This window comes from Tenrec ecaudatus, chromosome 15 (genome assembly GCF_050624435.1).
Source record: "Tenrec ecaudatus isolate mTenEca1 chromosome 15, mTenEca1.hap1, whole genome shotgun sequence".
Taxonomy (NCBI): Eukaryota; Metazoa; Chordata; class Mammalia; order Afrosoricida; family Tenrecidae; genus Tenrec; species Tenrec ecaudatus.
The window spans coordinates 30,740,257-30,754,263 of NC_134544.1; the positions used below are offsets into that span (position 1 = coordinate 30,740,257).

Sequence of the window (14,007 nt, forward strand, 5' to 3'; positions counted from 1 at the left end):
TGGCCAGGTCTCTCTTCCAAGGTGCCATTGGATGGGTTCAAGTGCTGTCTCACTTAGTGTTCGCTATTTGATTTCCTGATTCTCTAACGTGCGCTTTCACGGCCACACAGACACAGTGGATGAGCAAAGGGCTTATTAGGGAAGTTTTCAGGCTGTCAAGCCAGTGAGAGATGCTCAGCCTGGAGTTGCTAATCAGGACACATCACAAAGTTCTTTCCAGTCTGCTAAGAAATGCCCAAAGGGGCACACTAATCAACTGCAGGCCTCAACCTGAGGGCACTTGGCTCAAGCTCATGGGTCAGCCAGCCCCAAGTTTCCCCATTCAGGGCCCAGAAGCCCACCCTCTGCCAGCCAGACTGCTCCACAGCCCTACTCAGCTTTCCTGGCTCCGTGGGTTAAGAAGTCCATGCTCGGTTCCGTGCAGTGGCTCCTGGTTCTGTTGCTGCTCCTCTGTTGGGATAGCTGTCCTCTGGATGCAGGACACGTGGATCTCAAGGCCAGAAAACACATTCCACTGGCTCTTACTGGGTATAAGATCCCCCCTGCTTCTTAAAGGGCTTATTTTATACACAGAAGACAGGAATCCTTTATGCAATTACTCACTAGTGAATCCTCTCAGTATCTTATCAGACCCCCACTTGCTTATCAGACTCATGCAGGGAAAGGTCATTTGGCAGCAGTTAGAGATTTTGGATCAAAGAGCCACATTAAATAAAATATTTCCTTTGCAAAAATTACCAGCTTTTTTTTGGCTAATACGTGAGTGCTTAACTGTGTGCATCACCCAGGGACTGCCCTAAAACTCCCACTTAAAAGAAACCCACGGACATCATGTCAATTTGGACTCAAACTGACTGGTGAATAGAGCCGAGATGCCCTCATGGGGTTGCTAGTGTGATCACTTTTACTGCAGAGGCAGACGGCCATCTTTCTCCTGTGGACAGCTGAGCCCACAGAGCTTTCAACTTTGCTACTTACCATCAACAGTGGTGGAAGCTAAGGACAGGCCAAAAGGCCGGGGCATCCTGAAAGCAGCTGGCAAAGCTAGTTAGCTCCAAGGATAAGGCAGCTTAGCAAAGAGATCTTTTAAGGCCCAGGGCATGTGAAGGCATTGAAGATTATGTACACTCTAACCCATGCTTTTTCAGTTTGGGGACTAAGTGCTGGTCTGCACACATCCCTGGGATGGAGCCTATAAATACGGCACTTAGTCAGCATCTGCTTGTTGCGGGAAGGATGTAGATTCTTCTAGGTCCATCTCCCAGAGAATCCCTCAGTCTGTGGACCCAGAGGGAAAGCCAAATTTAGCCAGCTGTGTTGTCTCATAACATAGATAAGGCTTCCACATGGGCACTGATGCCTCTTTTTCTCATCAGCCAGCAACTTCCCTGGTCAGCATGTCGGCAAGGGTGTATGTGCCAGCTGGAGGCCAGCGATCTTCGGTTCCGTTGCCTTTCTTCCACAGGTATCATCTCACTTGGGAGTCCGCTAAACCTAGAGCCCATGCTCCTTCAATAACCCCTTGTCTCATCTTTGACACAGAAACAATGGAATTTGTGAGTGCAAAATCCTAAAATACCTGTAAGGTCTAATACAGTCCCTCTGCACAGAAACCATGCAAACCTTATTGATTTTTTTTTCTGGGTAATTAAATCCCTGGACCTAGATTCTTCTAATGAGGCCTGGTTGTTCAACAGTTACATGCTCGGCGGGTACAGGAAAAGTTAGCTGTTCAAACCCATCCAAAGGATGAGTGGGTGGAAAAACCTTGTCCTCGGGTCCCAGAAGAGTATAGCCGAAAATCCCTCTGGGGGCAATTCTACTGTAGCACGTGAGGCCACAATCCCCACCCAACCCTCTGCCCAGTGTTTTCCGAAGCAGGTGCTAGAAGACCTCCACCCCCACTCCACGCAGGTGCTAGAAGACCCGGAGGGCAGCTGAACAAGCAGACACCTACATTAAACACCTTGGAGGATGGGCTCGACTACAAATGTTTTCCACTGCCAGGGAAGCCTGAGTAGATATTTTTGTCCCTAAAAAGGGGACAGTAAACCAAATAAATTTGGGAACCGAATCCAGCAGATCGCTTCCCTACCTGGTCCTCTTCCAGGGCCATTGATGCAGAGCCAGAGTGTCTGTCACTGCTCATGTCGATTGGCAAAAATCATAAACAGATTGTTGGAAATGACAGGTGAGAACCAGAGCTTTTGTTGACTGTGGTGGTTGTTGAAACCTCTTACCTACTCCCCGCCACCCACCCCCCACCCCTCTTGGGGTGCTCTCCAATTCCAGTCTTGGAAAGTTGTCATCTGTGCTACAGCCCTGACTTCAGGGGCCCAGGTTCAATCAATTTCAACTAGGTAACTCCAAAGAGTAGTAAGTGTTATAGTTGATCTTTGTGGAGTGTATCCTGGGCACCAGGCATGGTTATTTCCTCAATCCTCCTCAAAATACCAGACCTACAGACATCCTTTTTTCATGTAGGAGGAAACTCAGCAACATCAGCAGGTAGTCACACAGGTAGTTGGGGGGTCAGACTTGGGATTCAAACCTACCAGTATGGGCTTCAAAGGAGTACTTGGAGCCTCTAACAAGAGTGGTGATGCCCACTCTCTCTGCTGACTCAGGGAAGCCACTGAGGGGGGGGGGGGATTTTGTGCTTTGACTAAATGAGCCGCCATTCCTTCCGTGCCCAGTCCTCAGGACCACCACAGCGCAACGGTTCCTCCTCTCCTGCTTTGCTGGCATGAGACACCTGTTGGAAACCCTGGTTCTGCCACCCACTGTGACATGCCTGTGTAGGAAGGTGGGAGCTGTAGGTGGAAATGCAAGTGCTGGGTAGGGGGCGAGGGGCCAGCCATTATCAGTTAGTATCAGAAAGCTGGGTGGAGGCTGTTTGCAGACGTCACACAGCCTCCCAGCACAAGCAGGCAGATGGCAGGACCGCACCATTTGGGATCTTGCAAGCTGTTCCACTGTGAGGACTCCTCTCCTATCGGCTCTCCGGACATCTCTCAATCGATCCCTTTGGTCTGGGACACCATGGCAGCGAAGGGACTTGGTGGGTGGGGGTGGGGTGGGAGAACCCTAGGACTGACATGTGAGCAGGCAGTAGGCTATAGGAAGAACATGAAAGGGCAGAGTGCCTCTTTGTTGGAGTGATAGGCCTTCTTCCTCCCATGGGATGTTGGGAAAGATCCAGCTAAAGAGGTTGTAAAAAATAAAGCACATTCTCTTACGGCTATGGATGACCTTGAAAGCCCCAAGTCCTTTCTCAGGGGCCCCATATGGATGGGGCTTCCCTTGAATATCCCCTCTGCTCATTGACCAAGAATGCAACAGGCCTGACCTCCCACGGAGCGCACTGGGAAGGAGATTGCTGCAGGAAGAGAGCGGTCAACAGTGAACATCTTACCATCCGATTTTCCTTTTGACCCATTTTTTAACGTGTCCTAGATTTCATTATTTTTGGCTTTCTTTAGAATTGAAGATTTTCTGTATTTTATTTGATTGTTGGAGTTTTATTTTTATGATTTCCTTTATATGAAACCCAGGAGATTCTCCTCAATAGAGACAGTAGCTAGATTAATAGTTTAAGGTTATGGCAGAGGAGGTTTGAGGGGAAGCGGAGAGCTAATAATAATAGATTCAAGACTGAAGGAACTATTCTGGAATTGATTGTGATGTTGACTGCACAATTCTTTCTCGCGTACTTAAACTGCTGAATCATCGCCCACGAATTACATGTCAATAAAACTGTGTTAAGAAACAAGAAAGAAAGAAAATATCTTCTTCTAAGCCCTAAAGGGAGCCTATGGAATCACCTGGAATCCATAGGAACTAACCTTAGAAATGTATATAACACAGTGGTATAGCTTTCTACAATGTCATCACGAGTCGATGCCAACTCATGGTGACCCTAAAGAACAGAGAAGAACTGTCCCTGTGGGTTTCTAAGACTGGGACACTTTGGGGGCAGATGAGGGGTAATTTGGTCTCATAATGTAAGCCACTAATCAACACAGGTCTATCACAAAACATCAGTGACTTGGGCCTCCAGGGAGCAGAAGCATAGATTGTTTTTAAAGCTCAAACTTAGATCGGCTGTACTAGAACAAGTCAAACCTAGAAACATGGAAAATGGCAACGATAGGGATCCCAGAGTAATTAAGCATTTTGAGTCTCTGGGGATAACAGAAACCATTTAATCCTACACGCTTGTTAATATATTTATTCCTGTGCCTCCTGGTGTTTTTTTTTTATATGAGGAAACTATACTTAGAAGAGAGTGACATTCAAACTTAATCCCCTTTGGCTGTTGGCCTTGCTTTATTCACACTTCGATACTGAAAAGCAGAGCTTAAATCATTTTCTGAAAGGTTAAGTCATGTTTTATTTTATTAGTGGGGATGACTTATAAGGGTTCCTTCACCAAAATAGAAAACTCTTTCTAGGGTATGAATCACCGCCCCCGCCCCCCCTTTCCAAACAAACACCTCTCTGCCACCCATCTATCAAGTTCCCTGTGTGTGAACTTCTGCACCTGACGTTTGCTTTAAGTCAGGCCCGCCTGCGTGTTGCCCTCAGCTGGTCACAACATCTTGGAAAAGAAAATTTAAAAACAAAATATTCCCCGAGTCTAAAGGAGAGTTTGTATCTCAGGAGAATTTATGAAGACTTCACACTCTCTGGAAACACCTGGAGAAGCCTCTCTTCCCAGGCCCATGTGCCAAGGTTGGCTGTAAGAAAAGGTGGGGGAGGGGGGTACACAACAACACCCCAAACCCAAAATGCTAGTAAAAACTCTGTCAGTGTAGTCTGAAACTGCTGGTTTCATGAGGAAAACCCACCATGTCCATTTGGGCTTCAATGTAAGGTGTGTGAATGCCTGTGAGCCAATACTTGTGTTAAAAACATCTCTGATGATCACAGATGCCCTTGGCTGGTAAGAAGAAATAAACTGGGCTGGCTTTAGGAGTCACGGAGAAAGACTCCTGTTTTGTGCAGGCATCGGAACAAAGGGAGAATAAGACCTTTAAAGACAGAAGCTTCTTCCTTCTCCTTTGGGCTGGGAAGCATGGTTCATGGCACACGCACAGAGTTCACGGGAGCCCCATATTAGGAGGAGAACCAAAAGTCAGAACCCAGGTCCTACTCTTACAATAAAACAAGAAAGGCGAACACTGGGCTTCTGGGACAGAACCGCTCCAATGAACGTGGGGGAAGGAGCTGCCACTCCTGTCCCCAGCCCATATGTGTAGAGAGCCACTTTGGTAAACTATCATAAAGACATACATGTAGGCAGATGATCATATGCTTGAGCTTCTTGGAGACATCACCTGGCTATAAACATTTCTCAACAACCTTCGTGGCTGTATTTGTCTCAATGGCATCCGGCAGCATCTCCTTGACGGGCCTGATCTGTAGGCCACACTCTGGAGAGACTATGACAGGCAGCCGCGCTATGTCCAGCCTGGCGGAGACCCTTGAAGGTGACGGTAGATGCTTCCTGTTCGGTAGCCTGAGCAAGAGGAACTCGTGGGACCACCCTCATTCCTGAAGCCAGGCATTCCATGTACCAGCCAACTAAGTAGGTCGTCTTGGGGAGCAGTAATGAATAAGACTAACAGCCTTGAGGGCGCAGTGGGTTCCACATTAGACTATGAATCAAAAGGTCAGCCATTGGAATCCACCAGCCACTCTGAGGCTTTCTGCTCCCATAAATATGTATAGCTTCAGAAACCCTAGGTGGGCATTTCTACTCTGCCCCGTGGGGTCACTAGGGGTCCGAAGAAGGCCTTGCCTCTCCAATCTGCATTTTCCTCTGTGCGGCCCTTTTGCTCAGCAGAACCTCCATTTCCCCAGCCAGTCAGATCCAGGAGCCCCAGCTTCAGACTTTCATTTACACACCTCGTTCAACTCTACTCCCTGCTGACCCCAGCCCAACTTCATTCCCAACACTTCTTACGCACAGACCTTCTATTCGTGCAGGACACTCCAGGATTGCCAGATTTGGGCAACAAGGGCAGTCACTCAAAGGCAGCCCATAGATGCTCCTTGAATTAAAAGGCCACTGTGTGGCTAAAGGCTTGGCTTTCTCCACAAAGAAGAAAACTTTCTTGTGTGTCCTGGTTTGCTCTTGACCACCGTGCACAACCTGTGCCCTCTGGGTCACCATAAGTAGGAACGGACTCAACACCAACATGTTGTGTTTGCTGCATTTGCTACAACAGCAATAACAACTGTAGAAACTCATTGCAAGGTGACTACCAGACACAAGACAGCTCTTATATCTTCCTCACAAAATCTTAGCATGGGGGGCACACTTGAAGGAAACGTACATGTTTTCCTTAAGGTAGCGTCTTCTCCTTTCAGACAACAGGGAGTTTAGAAAGGTCTAGCCCCTGTGAAGGATGGTCCTTGGCAGGGTGGTTTGTCTGGCCCTGAGCCTGCAGAAGCCACAGCCCCATCCCAACTGGATGCCATGGTTCCTTCTCCGCCACATCCCCCTGAGCCTGAGCCTGAGCCTTTTCAAGTGGATTCAACGCATTCCCATGGGCACTCGCTCTTGGATGCTTTATTGCATGGTTAAAGAAGCTTTGTGTCCCCGTTGGACCTTGAACATAAATAGCTATCCATGCCCCAAAGGATTGGAGGCTACCTGCATTCTGGGTGAGGACGCTGGATCCTCGCCCTAGTCTTGGTTTCTGCTGGAGGACTCGGCCAGCTAGCGGACTGGACTGGCCGGCAGCAGACAAGGGAATAAATAAAAGAAAGGCAGGGAGGGACCATCAAGGGGTCGTGAAGGATCACAGCTGGGGTGTAAAGAGTCCCTCCTGCACAGGGTGTTTCAGTGACTGAGGAATAAGCAATGTACTATACAGAAAGAACCCCAAAGCACATAAAATGTGATCCCAATGTAAAACAAACAAACAAAATGTTTATGTCGATATGGAATGAAGACTAAAAAGTTGCAAACTCAACTGTTTCTGAGCTCTCCACATCTCTGCAGTAAAAGCTCACAGCCTGATAACGAGGGACAGCGATGGAATGTGAAGCCCAGTGGAGGAGAGCCTTAGATGCCCACCAGGCCTGAGCTGGCAGTTCTCGCTCCCTGCTGGCTTGGAGAGGATGGCCGGGCACAGAAAGATGCTAGTCCTTTATTTCAGGTCAGCTGAAGACAAGAGAGAGGACACTTGCTTTCCAAAGGAAAGAAGAGCAGGGTGCGGCTGTGAGAGATGAGATGGTGGGACGACTGCAGGAGAAGAGCCCCGGTGCTTTCCAGATGCATTTCAGTTGCCCTCGCCATCTGCACCTTAACACTTGCCGAGGAGAAACCCCCCTGTCAGCCCCGTTCCTGACCCCAGGGGCAGTCCTCCTGGGTCCCAAGCGGAGGCTGAGCTCCCGGAAGCCCTGCCGCCACAGCGTGACATCTCATCCCTCAAAAAGCACCAGCCTGCTAGGCGGGTGTTCATTTCGAAGAACGGCGTCGTTCAAACCCCATCACCCTGGGAGCAAGGCAGACAATCACTCCCTTGCCTTCCTCTTCGCTATCTGGATGCGGGAAAGAGGACAGAGGTAAAGAGGGAGAACATTCCAACTGGGTGGGCAATACGGTCACTGCGCTCCACGCTTTCAAAGCTGAGAGTCATCAAAGATTAGGGAGAAGACCGTGACACGTTTCCTTTAAGAGGCTGCAACAAGAACATGGTTCAAGGAAGAGGGGGACAGGAATCAAAATGCCCCCTACGTGAGGGCTAAGTGTGGACCGCGAGAAAGCCAACAGGCCTGATTAGAGACCCAGTGAGGCCCTTCCTGAAGCTAGTGACTGTTCCTGGAAGGGAAGAGGCCCCTGGATTCTGGTAGACGTCCATTCCAACACAAAGCCAAAGAGAAGGGGGACAGAACGGAAGCCACGAGTTGGGTGGAGCGGAGCCGGAGCGCCCGGCCAGAGCCGGTGGGCTGATTTCTGTTTCTGCTTGGAGAAGCATCCAAAAGGGCCGTGTGGACTTAAGACACATCCGGAACTTTTTAATTTAGGAATAAGACCAGAGGATTGACTTTGATCTGGGCACTGCACCCTAGCCACAAGATTCCCAGGACTTCCTGGCCTCAGGAACAGGCATCCTGAGGAGTCAAAAATTATGCTTTATGTTTCCAGCCTTGCGGGGATGACATACCAATGGAACAATGTGGAAAGACCCAGCTGCAGTGGGGGGGTTGGGAGGGTTGGGAAGGTTGGGGGGGTGAGGGGGGCACCATTGGTACCAGAAACTCGGGCACACAGAAGTGGTGTGCCAACCATCATGCTCTCAGATATGATGGGTACCCCCCAATGATGTCTAGCTTTTCCTGCACGTCATCGTTCATTTCAAATCTAGCTTCTAGAAGTTTATCTAAAGAGACGCGGAGCGGAGGACACGAGAGCCTCTAACGGAAACTATGCCAATCCAGACAAATCCAGAACAGAAAACCACCCCAAGTGCTGAAACCTCCCCCACCCCCACCCCATGAGCCCTTCCCAAGCTGCCAGGCATAGATCAAAGAAAGCCTTTCTTCTCTTCATTTTTCCATACATTTTCAGATAAAAACAAATCTCAAGCCAGGATGACGCTGTGGTAAGTGGAGGTGGGTGTGGGTGGTGTCTGGATCAACATGGACTTGCTTTGGCTTTTGGTTTTCCATTCCTTTAACTCAACCGGAAGTGTGCTTGAATACCTAAGAGTTCTAATTAATGACCAGTTCGCCATGGTCGAAACAGGTTTTACGATCAATTTCTAAACCTCCCTGCACCCCTGACCAAGGATCAAAAAATCCGCCATGGAAACATCTGCCATTGCTCTCTCATTGGGGTGCTTCCATTGTTCTCCCACATTCTTTAAGCTCCCCCTTCCCACTGATTGCACTGCTCCCTAGTTCTCTGTGTAATCCTGGGCCCTTTCTCACCGCGGGCTGGAACCTAGTGTGCCAAGCAGTAGAATGGCACCCCACCTAGGAAACAGGTAAAAAGGACCAAAGGGCACAGAGAGACCCTGGAGGTGAAGTAGGAATTAAGAAGAAACCATTGCCGAGGTACAGAAGTCAAACTATTGCAATTTTCATATTCTATTCCCCCAAGGTCACTGCCATGAGTTAAGCTATGATGGATTTTCCCACAAAGAAACCACATTCTGAGATCCTGAGGCAGGCACTGGCTTTGGGGGAAGGGGGTTGGAGAGGTAACCCAAAGTCTCAGAATGAAGAGCGGGTACAGTGGGGCTCACGTGCCATTGTTCTGACTCTCAGTCGGGTTGTTTTGTACACGCGCTCAAGCAGCACAGGGTCGCGAGCAGAAGACCAGGCCTTCTGTGTGTCCAGTGAATGTTCATGTCCATGGGCATAGGGGTTCTTCATGCTTGTGTGTGGACAGTGACTCCCCTTCCCTAGCTGGAATGATAGGCTGTCCTCAATCTCGGCCAAGAACTCTGCATACTGCCCTCACCATGTTCGCCTGAGTTTGTCCCCTCCCCACCGCAGCCTCCACGGCAGGATCTGGCCAGAGATAATGGTGGCCTGTTTCTTCACCAAGGTCATCGGTTTCTACAGTTGTGTAAGTTTCACTTGGCCACCAGATTGTGGCTGCTAAGCATTTGCACATGAAGATTATAGAAACATGAATATTGTGTCCAAAATAAAGAGAGACAAAGAGCACGCACGGGATGAAGGACTCACTCCATCCCCCCCACCTCCCCGCAAAGACTTGGTTTCTTCAGCTGAGTCACTATCCAACTGTTTCCAGGATCTTGGTCTAGATTCCCTGACCCCAAAGGTTATATTACCCCACCTAGGACACATTAGGAGGAAAAGCAGAGAGAGGCTCTCTTGTTCTCCATAGGATGGAAGAAAGGACTGGAGGGAGGGGCAACTACCAGGTAGCTCTCATGGAGGGTACCTTGAGTTTAGGGGCAGGAAATCCAAATCCCCACCCTCATCGCCAAGTTCATTTGATCATGGCCCAGCTAGGTAACTTTTCACTTTTTCAAAAATGCATAACAGGATCCGTGGGACTTACCTGTGGCTGAAATCCTTTGAGGTCGTTGGCTGCAAGGTCACTGGCTGCGAGAAGCTGTCAAAGAAGAAGAGAGTTTTCCTTATTGACACTGCTCAAAGTGTACACACGGTATCCCTAAGGTAACTAGTCAACCAGCAGTGAACTCACCCTAGCTTAGATCCGGAACACACAGAAGCAGAACCGAAGGACTAAGTGTGAACCTACTGGATGTCTCTGGGCTAGGAATTGGTCCTTCCTCTCACCTGGGGTCCTGCTACCATGTGTCTGATTTCCTAGTTCCCTCTTGATGCCCTCCCTGACCTTCTACTGGCCTCTGGAAAGGTCTGCAATTAAGGATCATGAGCTTGGGAGACATTTCAGGCTCACAACTGCCCTGACACTTTAAATATAATTATGCTTAAGTCTATAGAAAATGAAACAAAAACAGTCCAATCAATTTCTGTGCTGTCACTTCTGACTCACGACCACGATGGCCGCTGTGTGTGTTGCACTAAAATTCTGCTTCAGGAGGGTCTTCAGGGGGGACTTTTGTTAAGGACACTGCTTGGCCTTTCTTTGGAGCTAATTTTGGCTGCCTCTCAGCAGTCTCATCCAAAGACCGTAGGTGCAACTCTATGGAGGTATATGTTTCCTCAGGGCTGGGGTAGTTGGCTCTCTTTTAATTAGCCAAGTAGTCTAAGATGCAAAAAGTTAAGAAGAACTGCCTTCAAAGTCCCATACAGGTCACTCTTCTCTAGGAGTGTTTTCTTTCTTTTTAAGTCAGACCAGTACAAATAGCCTTCTACTTCTGAACTCCCCACACCTCCGGGTTCCCTTGATCACAGGCCGTCTTAGACTGAATGGACTATTTAGGTGTCCCTAGCTGGCGTCTCAGATACTCGTGTATAATATGCGAGGGTTATGCGTTAGCTTTCTGGGTTTTCTGCCCCTGTGTTTGATTAATACTAGAGAGGAAGGTCAGAGTTTTGCCCTTCTCCCAGGATTTGCCCTCGATATCAATCCTTAAAACCCTATGCCTATTTTTGGTGCCAAAAAAACAGAAATAAAATAACCAGCTTTGTTACTGTTGTTCCAAAAAAAAATGCCGGGAAAGTGCATGATATCAAGAGAAAGGGGGCAGGTGCTTATTCTGATTCAAGGAAGGTAGCTGCTAGCTCTGTTAGGCCTGCAGAGCATCTGTGAAAAACAGGAACGGTTTCATGTTTGCTGTAACAATATTGTGTTTGGTTCAGGAAAGAGAGGGAGTACTGCTGGGCTTCAAGGCCTGCCACCTTCTGAAAAGCACAACTGGGTCTTTTCGCCTCCCTCTATGACTCTGACAAAGAAGGCACTGAAGTACTGTTACAGCTGGGACTGAGAAGCCAGGATGTGGCAAACCCCAAAGCCACACCACCTCCCCTTACCCAAGCCCAGGGGGAAGGGAAACAGGGGAGATCTACCATGTGGACAATGGCTGGAAAAGGTGGCAGGATCCAGATTCACAAAGAAGTGGAAACCTTCTGGTTATAATTCAACAGCCAAGTGACAATCCCTTAAGGGACTTGCTATGGCACCAAAGACCAAGCTCAATAATAAAACCTAGGCCATGCCCTTGACACAGTGGTTGTTCAATGGTGGACTTCTCACCTTCCACGCTGCAGACTGGCTCCCTTCCTGGCTAATGCACCTTAAGCACAGCCACCACCCATCAGTTAATGGTAGCTGGGATGGGGAACAGGCTTTTATAGTGCATCTAAGATGGGCTTTGAAGAAAGATATGATCATCTTATTCTGAAAATAAGCCCAAGAAAACCCTAGGGAATCACAACGGTTGATCCTCCCCATCAATTGCAGGGATGGTTCTCGGCTGGGCAGCATTTCACCCTGTGGGACATGGGGTTACTCTGAGACGGAGGCCACTCAAGGGCAAAGAAGGACAAGAAGAAGTCCTTGCCTAGCCTTCAAGGATCCTACAATTTAGTCAAAGGGTAAGACTTAAGTATGTGAGAGAGGAGGCAGAAGATCGTGTGACTGAGTGTGAATGTCAACCCTGAAGATCAAGCAAGAGATCACAGCTAGAGGTCATGTTAGGTGGAGGCTGACATGAACCTGAAATGAGAGGCAGTGAGATAAGTACAAAGCAGATGTAGAAATGATGTGCCCAACTCACAGAGCTCTGTGCAGTTGCTAAGTGCTTGTCCCACAGACACTATGGAGGAAGGAGAGAATTGTAATCACTGAGGATAGTGTGGCTACTCAACACAGTCATGATTGCTTTATACCTTTATCTATTTTCATTTTTTTAATCCTCATGCGCTAGAAAGCTTATTCATTTTATGGAAACGGAGGCATAGATGTGGAATAGCCTTGTTTGGGTAAAGCACCGCTCACAGTGAGAAGCAATCACTGAAACTATCCATTACAAACTAGAACACTGAATGGGTGAAGTATGAATCTTGGAAAACTGGAATTTGTGAAAAACAAAAGAACACTTGAGATTGATATCGTAAGCATTAGAGAATAGAAATGTAGTGTATTGGCTACTGTATATAAGACAAGCACATGGCCTACAATATTGGGAATAACAAATTGAAGAAGAATCACGTTGATTGTCAAGAACTCTTTAAGATCTATTCTGAAGTATAACACTGCCAATAATAGGATAATACAACACACCTTCAAGGAAGTCCACTTAATGTGATGATAGTTCTAATTTAGGTACTAGCCACTACTGGCAAAGATGAAAACCACTGAAGATTTTTACCAACTTTTCCAGTCTGAAATTGGTCAAACGTGCAATCAAAGTGTACTGATAGGAATTGACATTGGGAATACAAAAACTGTAAACAAAAGTATTTAGAAAATATGGCCTTGCTAATAGGAACAATGCTGGATAATGCACGATAGGATTTGGTAAGTTCAATGACTTATTCCTTAAAAATATCTCTTTTCAACATTAGAATGGCAACTGCACACAAGGATCTATCTGGATGAAAAACCTAAGAATCAAGTCAAATACATTTGGGGGAAACTCAGAATCAACCATCACGAGGCCAGAAGTTGCTTGCATATCAGTTGCTTCTATGCATATTCAAGTCTTGCAATTGAAGGAAATGAAAACAAATTCAAGAAAATAGAAACAATTGCCCCCAAAATACCCTTGAGGGCGCCCCACCTGAACATAGAGACCATTTCAGGACTAAAACTGATGCATGGAACACTAAAGACTACAGGGCAAGCCTGTCAAGAAAGGACATCAAGGAGATCAAGCATGAAAAAAAGCAAAAATAAAATGATCATTAAAAAAAAAATCAGGAAAGAAATGGTCAAACTGGAAGTCAGAAGATATTTTGGAACTAGCAAAACTGAGTGGAAAACAGCAAAACTGAACCTAAGCGGTGAAGTTAAAGAGCTGAACAGATTTCAAAAAGCGAGTTGAGAAGACAGTATTACCATGCAAAGAGCTGGTGTTAGAAACCCAAAGGAAAGAATATGATTGGCGCTTCTCCACCTGAGAGAATAAAAATTCAACCCTTGAGTTGTCAGACTAAAGTTTTGTTTTTTGGGGCTTTTTCGAAGATGTTCTGGCCTTTTGAATACATTTGAAAGGATGGACGTGCCCTTCAATGGAGAGAAAAAGACCAGACATCGCTCTAGCAGTGTCAAAGCCAAGGGAACTACGAAGCACACCCTGGTGTTCACTGTGTGAAGGACTAAAGATTTTTATGGGCATAATATTGAACAACATCAGAAGAATCTGGAAGACACAGAGCCACTTTGCCTATCAGCATTTCTTGACATCCCCGCACTTCAGGAGGTAGCATCTGGTCAAGAACCAGGAGGATGGAGGGGAGAAGGGCATCATGCTTAGGAAACCAGAGGGTCAGCCAAACAGTGGACGTCCCTGGATGAGAAGGACTGACACAGTGGCTACAAGAATGGGATCAAACCCAGCAGCCAAGGCTGTGCATGGGGTC

General features: G+C 47.5%; 1 protein-coding gene and 1 non-coding gene across 3 annotated transcripts in view; both read right to left on the reverse strand.

Moving 5' to 3' along the window:
• SETBP1 (SET binding protein 1) overlaps positions 1 to 14,007 on the reverse strand; it is a 426,061-nt gene that overhangs the window by 201,261 nt on the left and 210,793 nt on the right. For both annotated transcript variants that reach the window (XM_075533043.1, XM_075533044.1), the window contains exon 3: positions 10,052 to 10,105. In XM_075533043.1, coding sequence (XP_075389158.1) covers positions 10,052 to 10,105 — 54 coding nt within the window. The remainder of the gene's footprint in view (positions 1 to 10,051; positions 10,106 to 14,007) is intronic.
• On the reverse strand, positions 13,608 to 13,739 carry LOC142428429 (small nucleolar RNA SNORA22). The gene has a single exon (XR_012780331.1). It is a non-coding gene; the product is annotated as a small nucleolar RNA SNORA22 (small nucleolar RNA).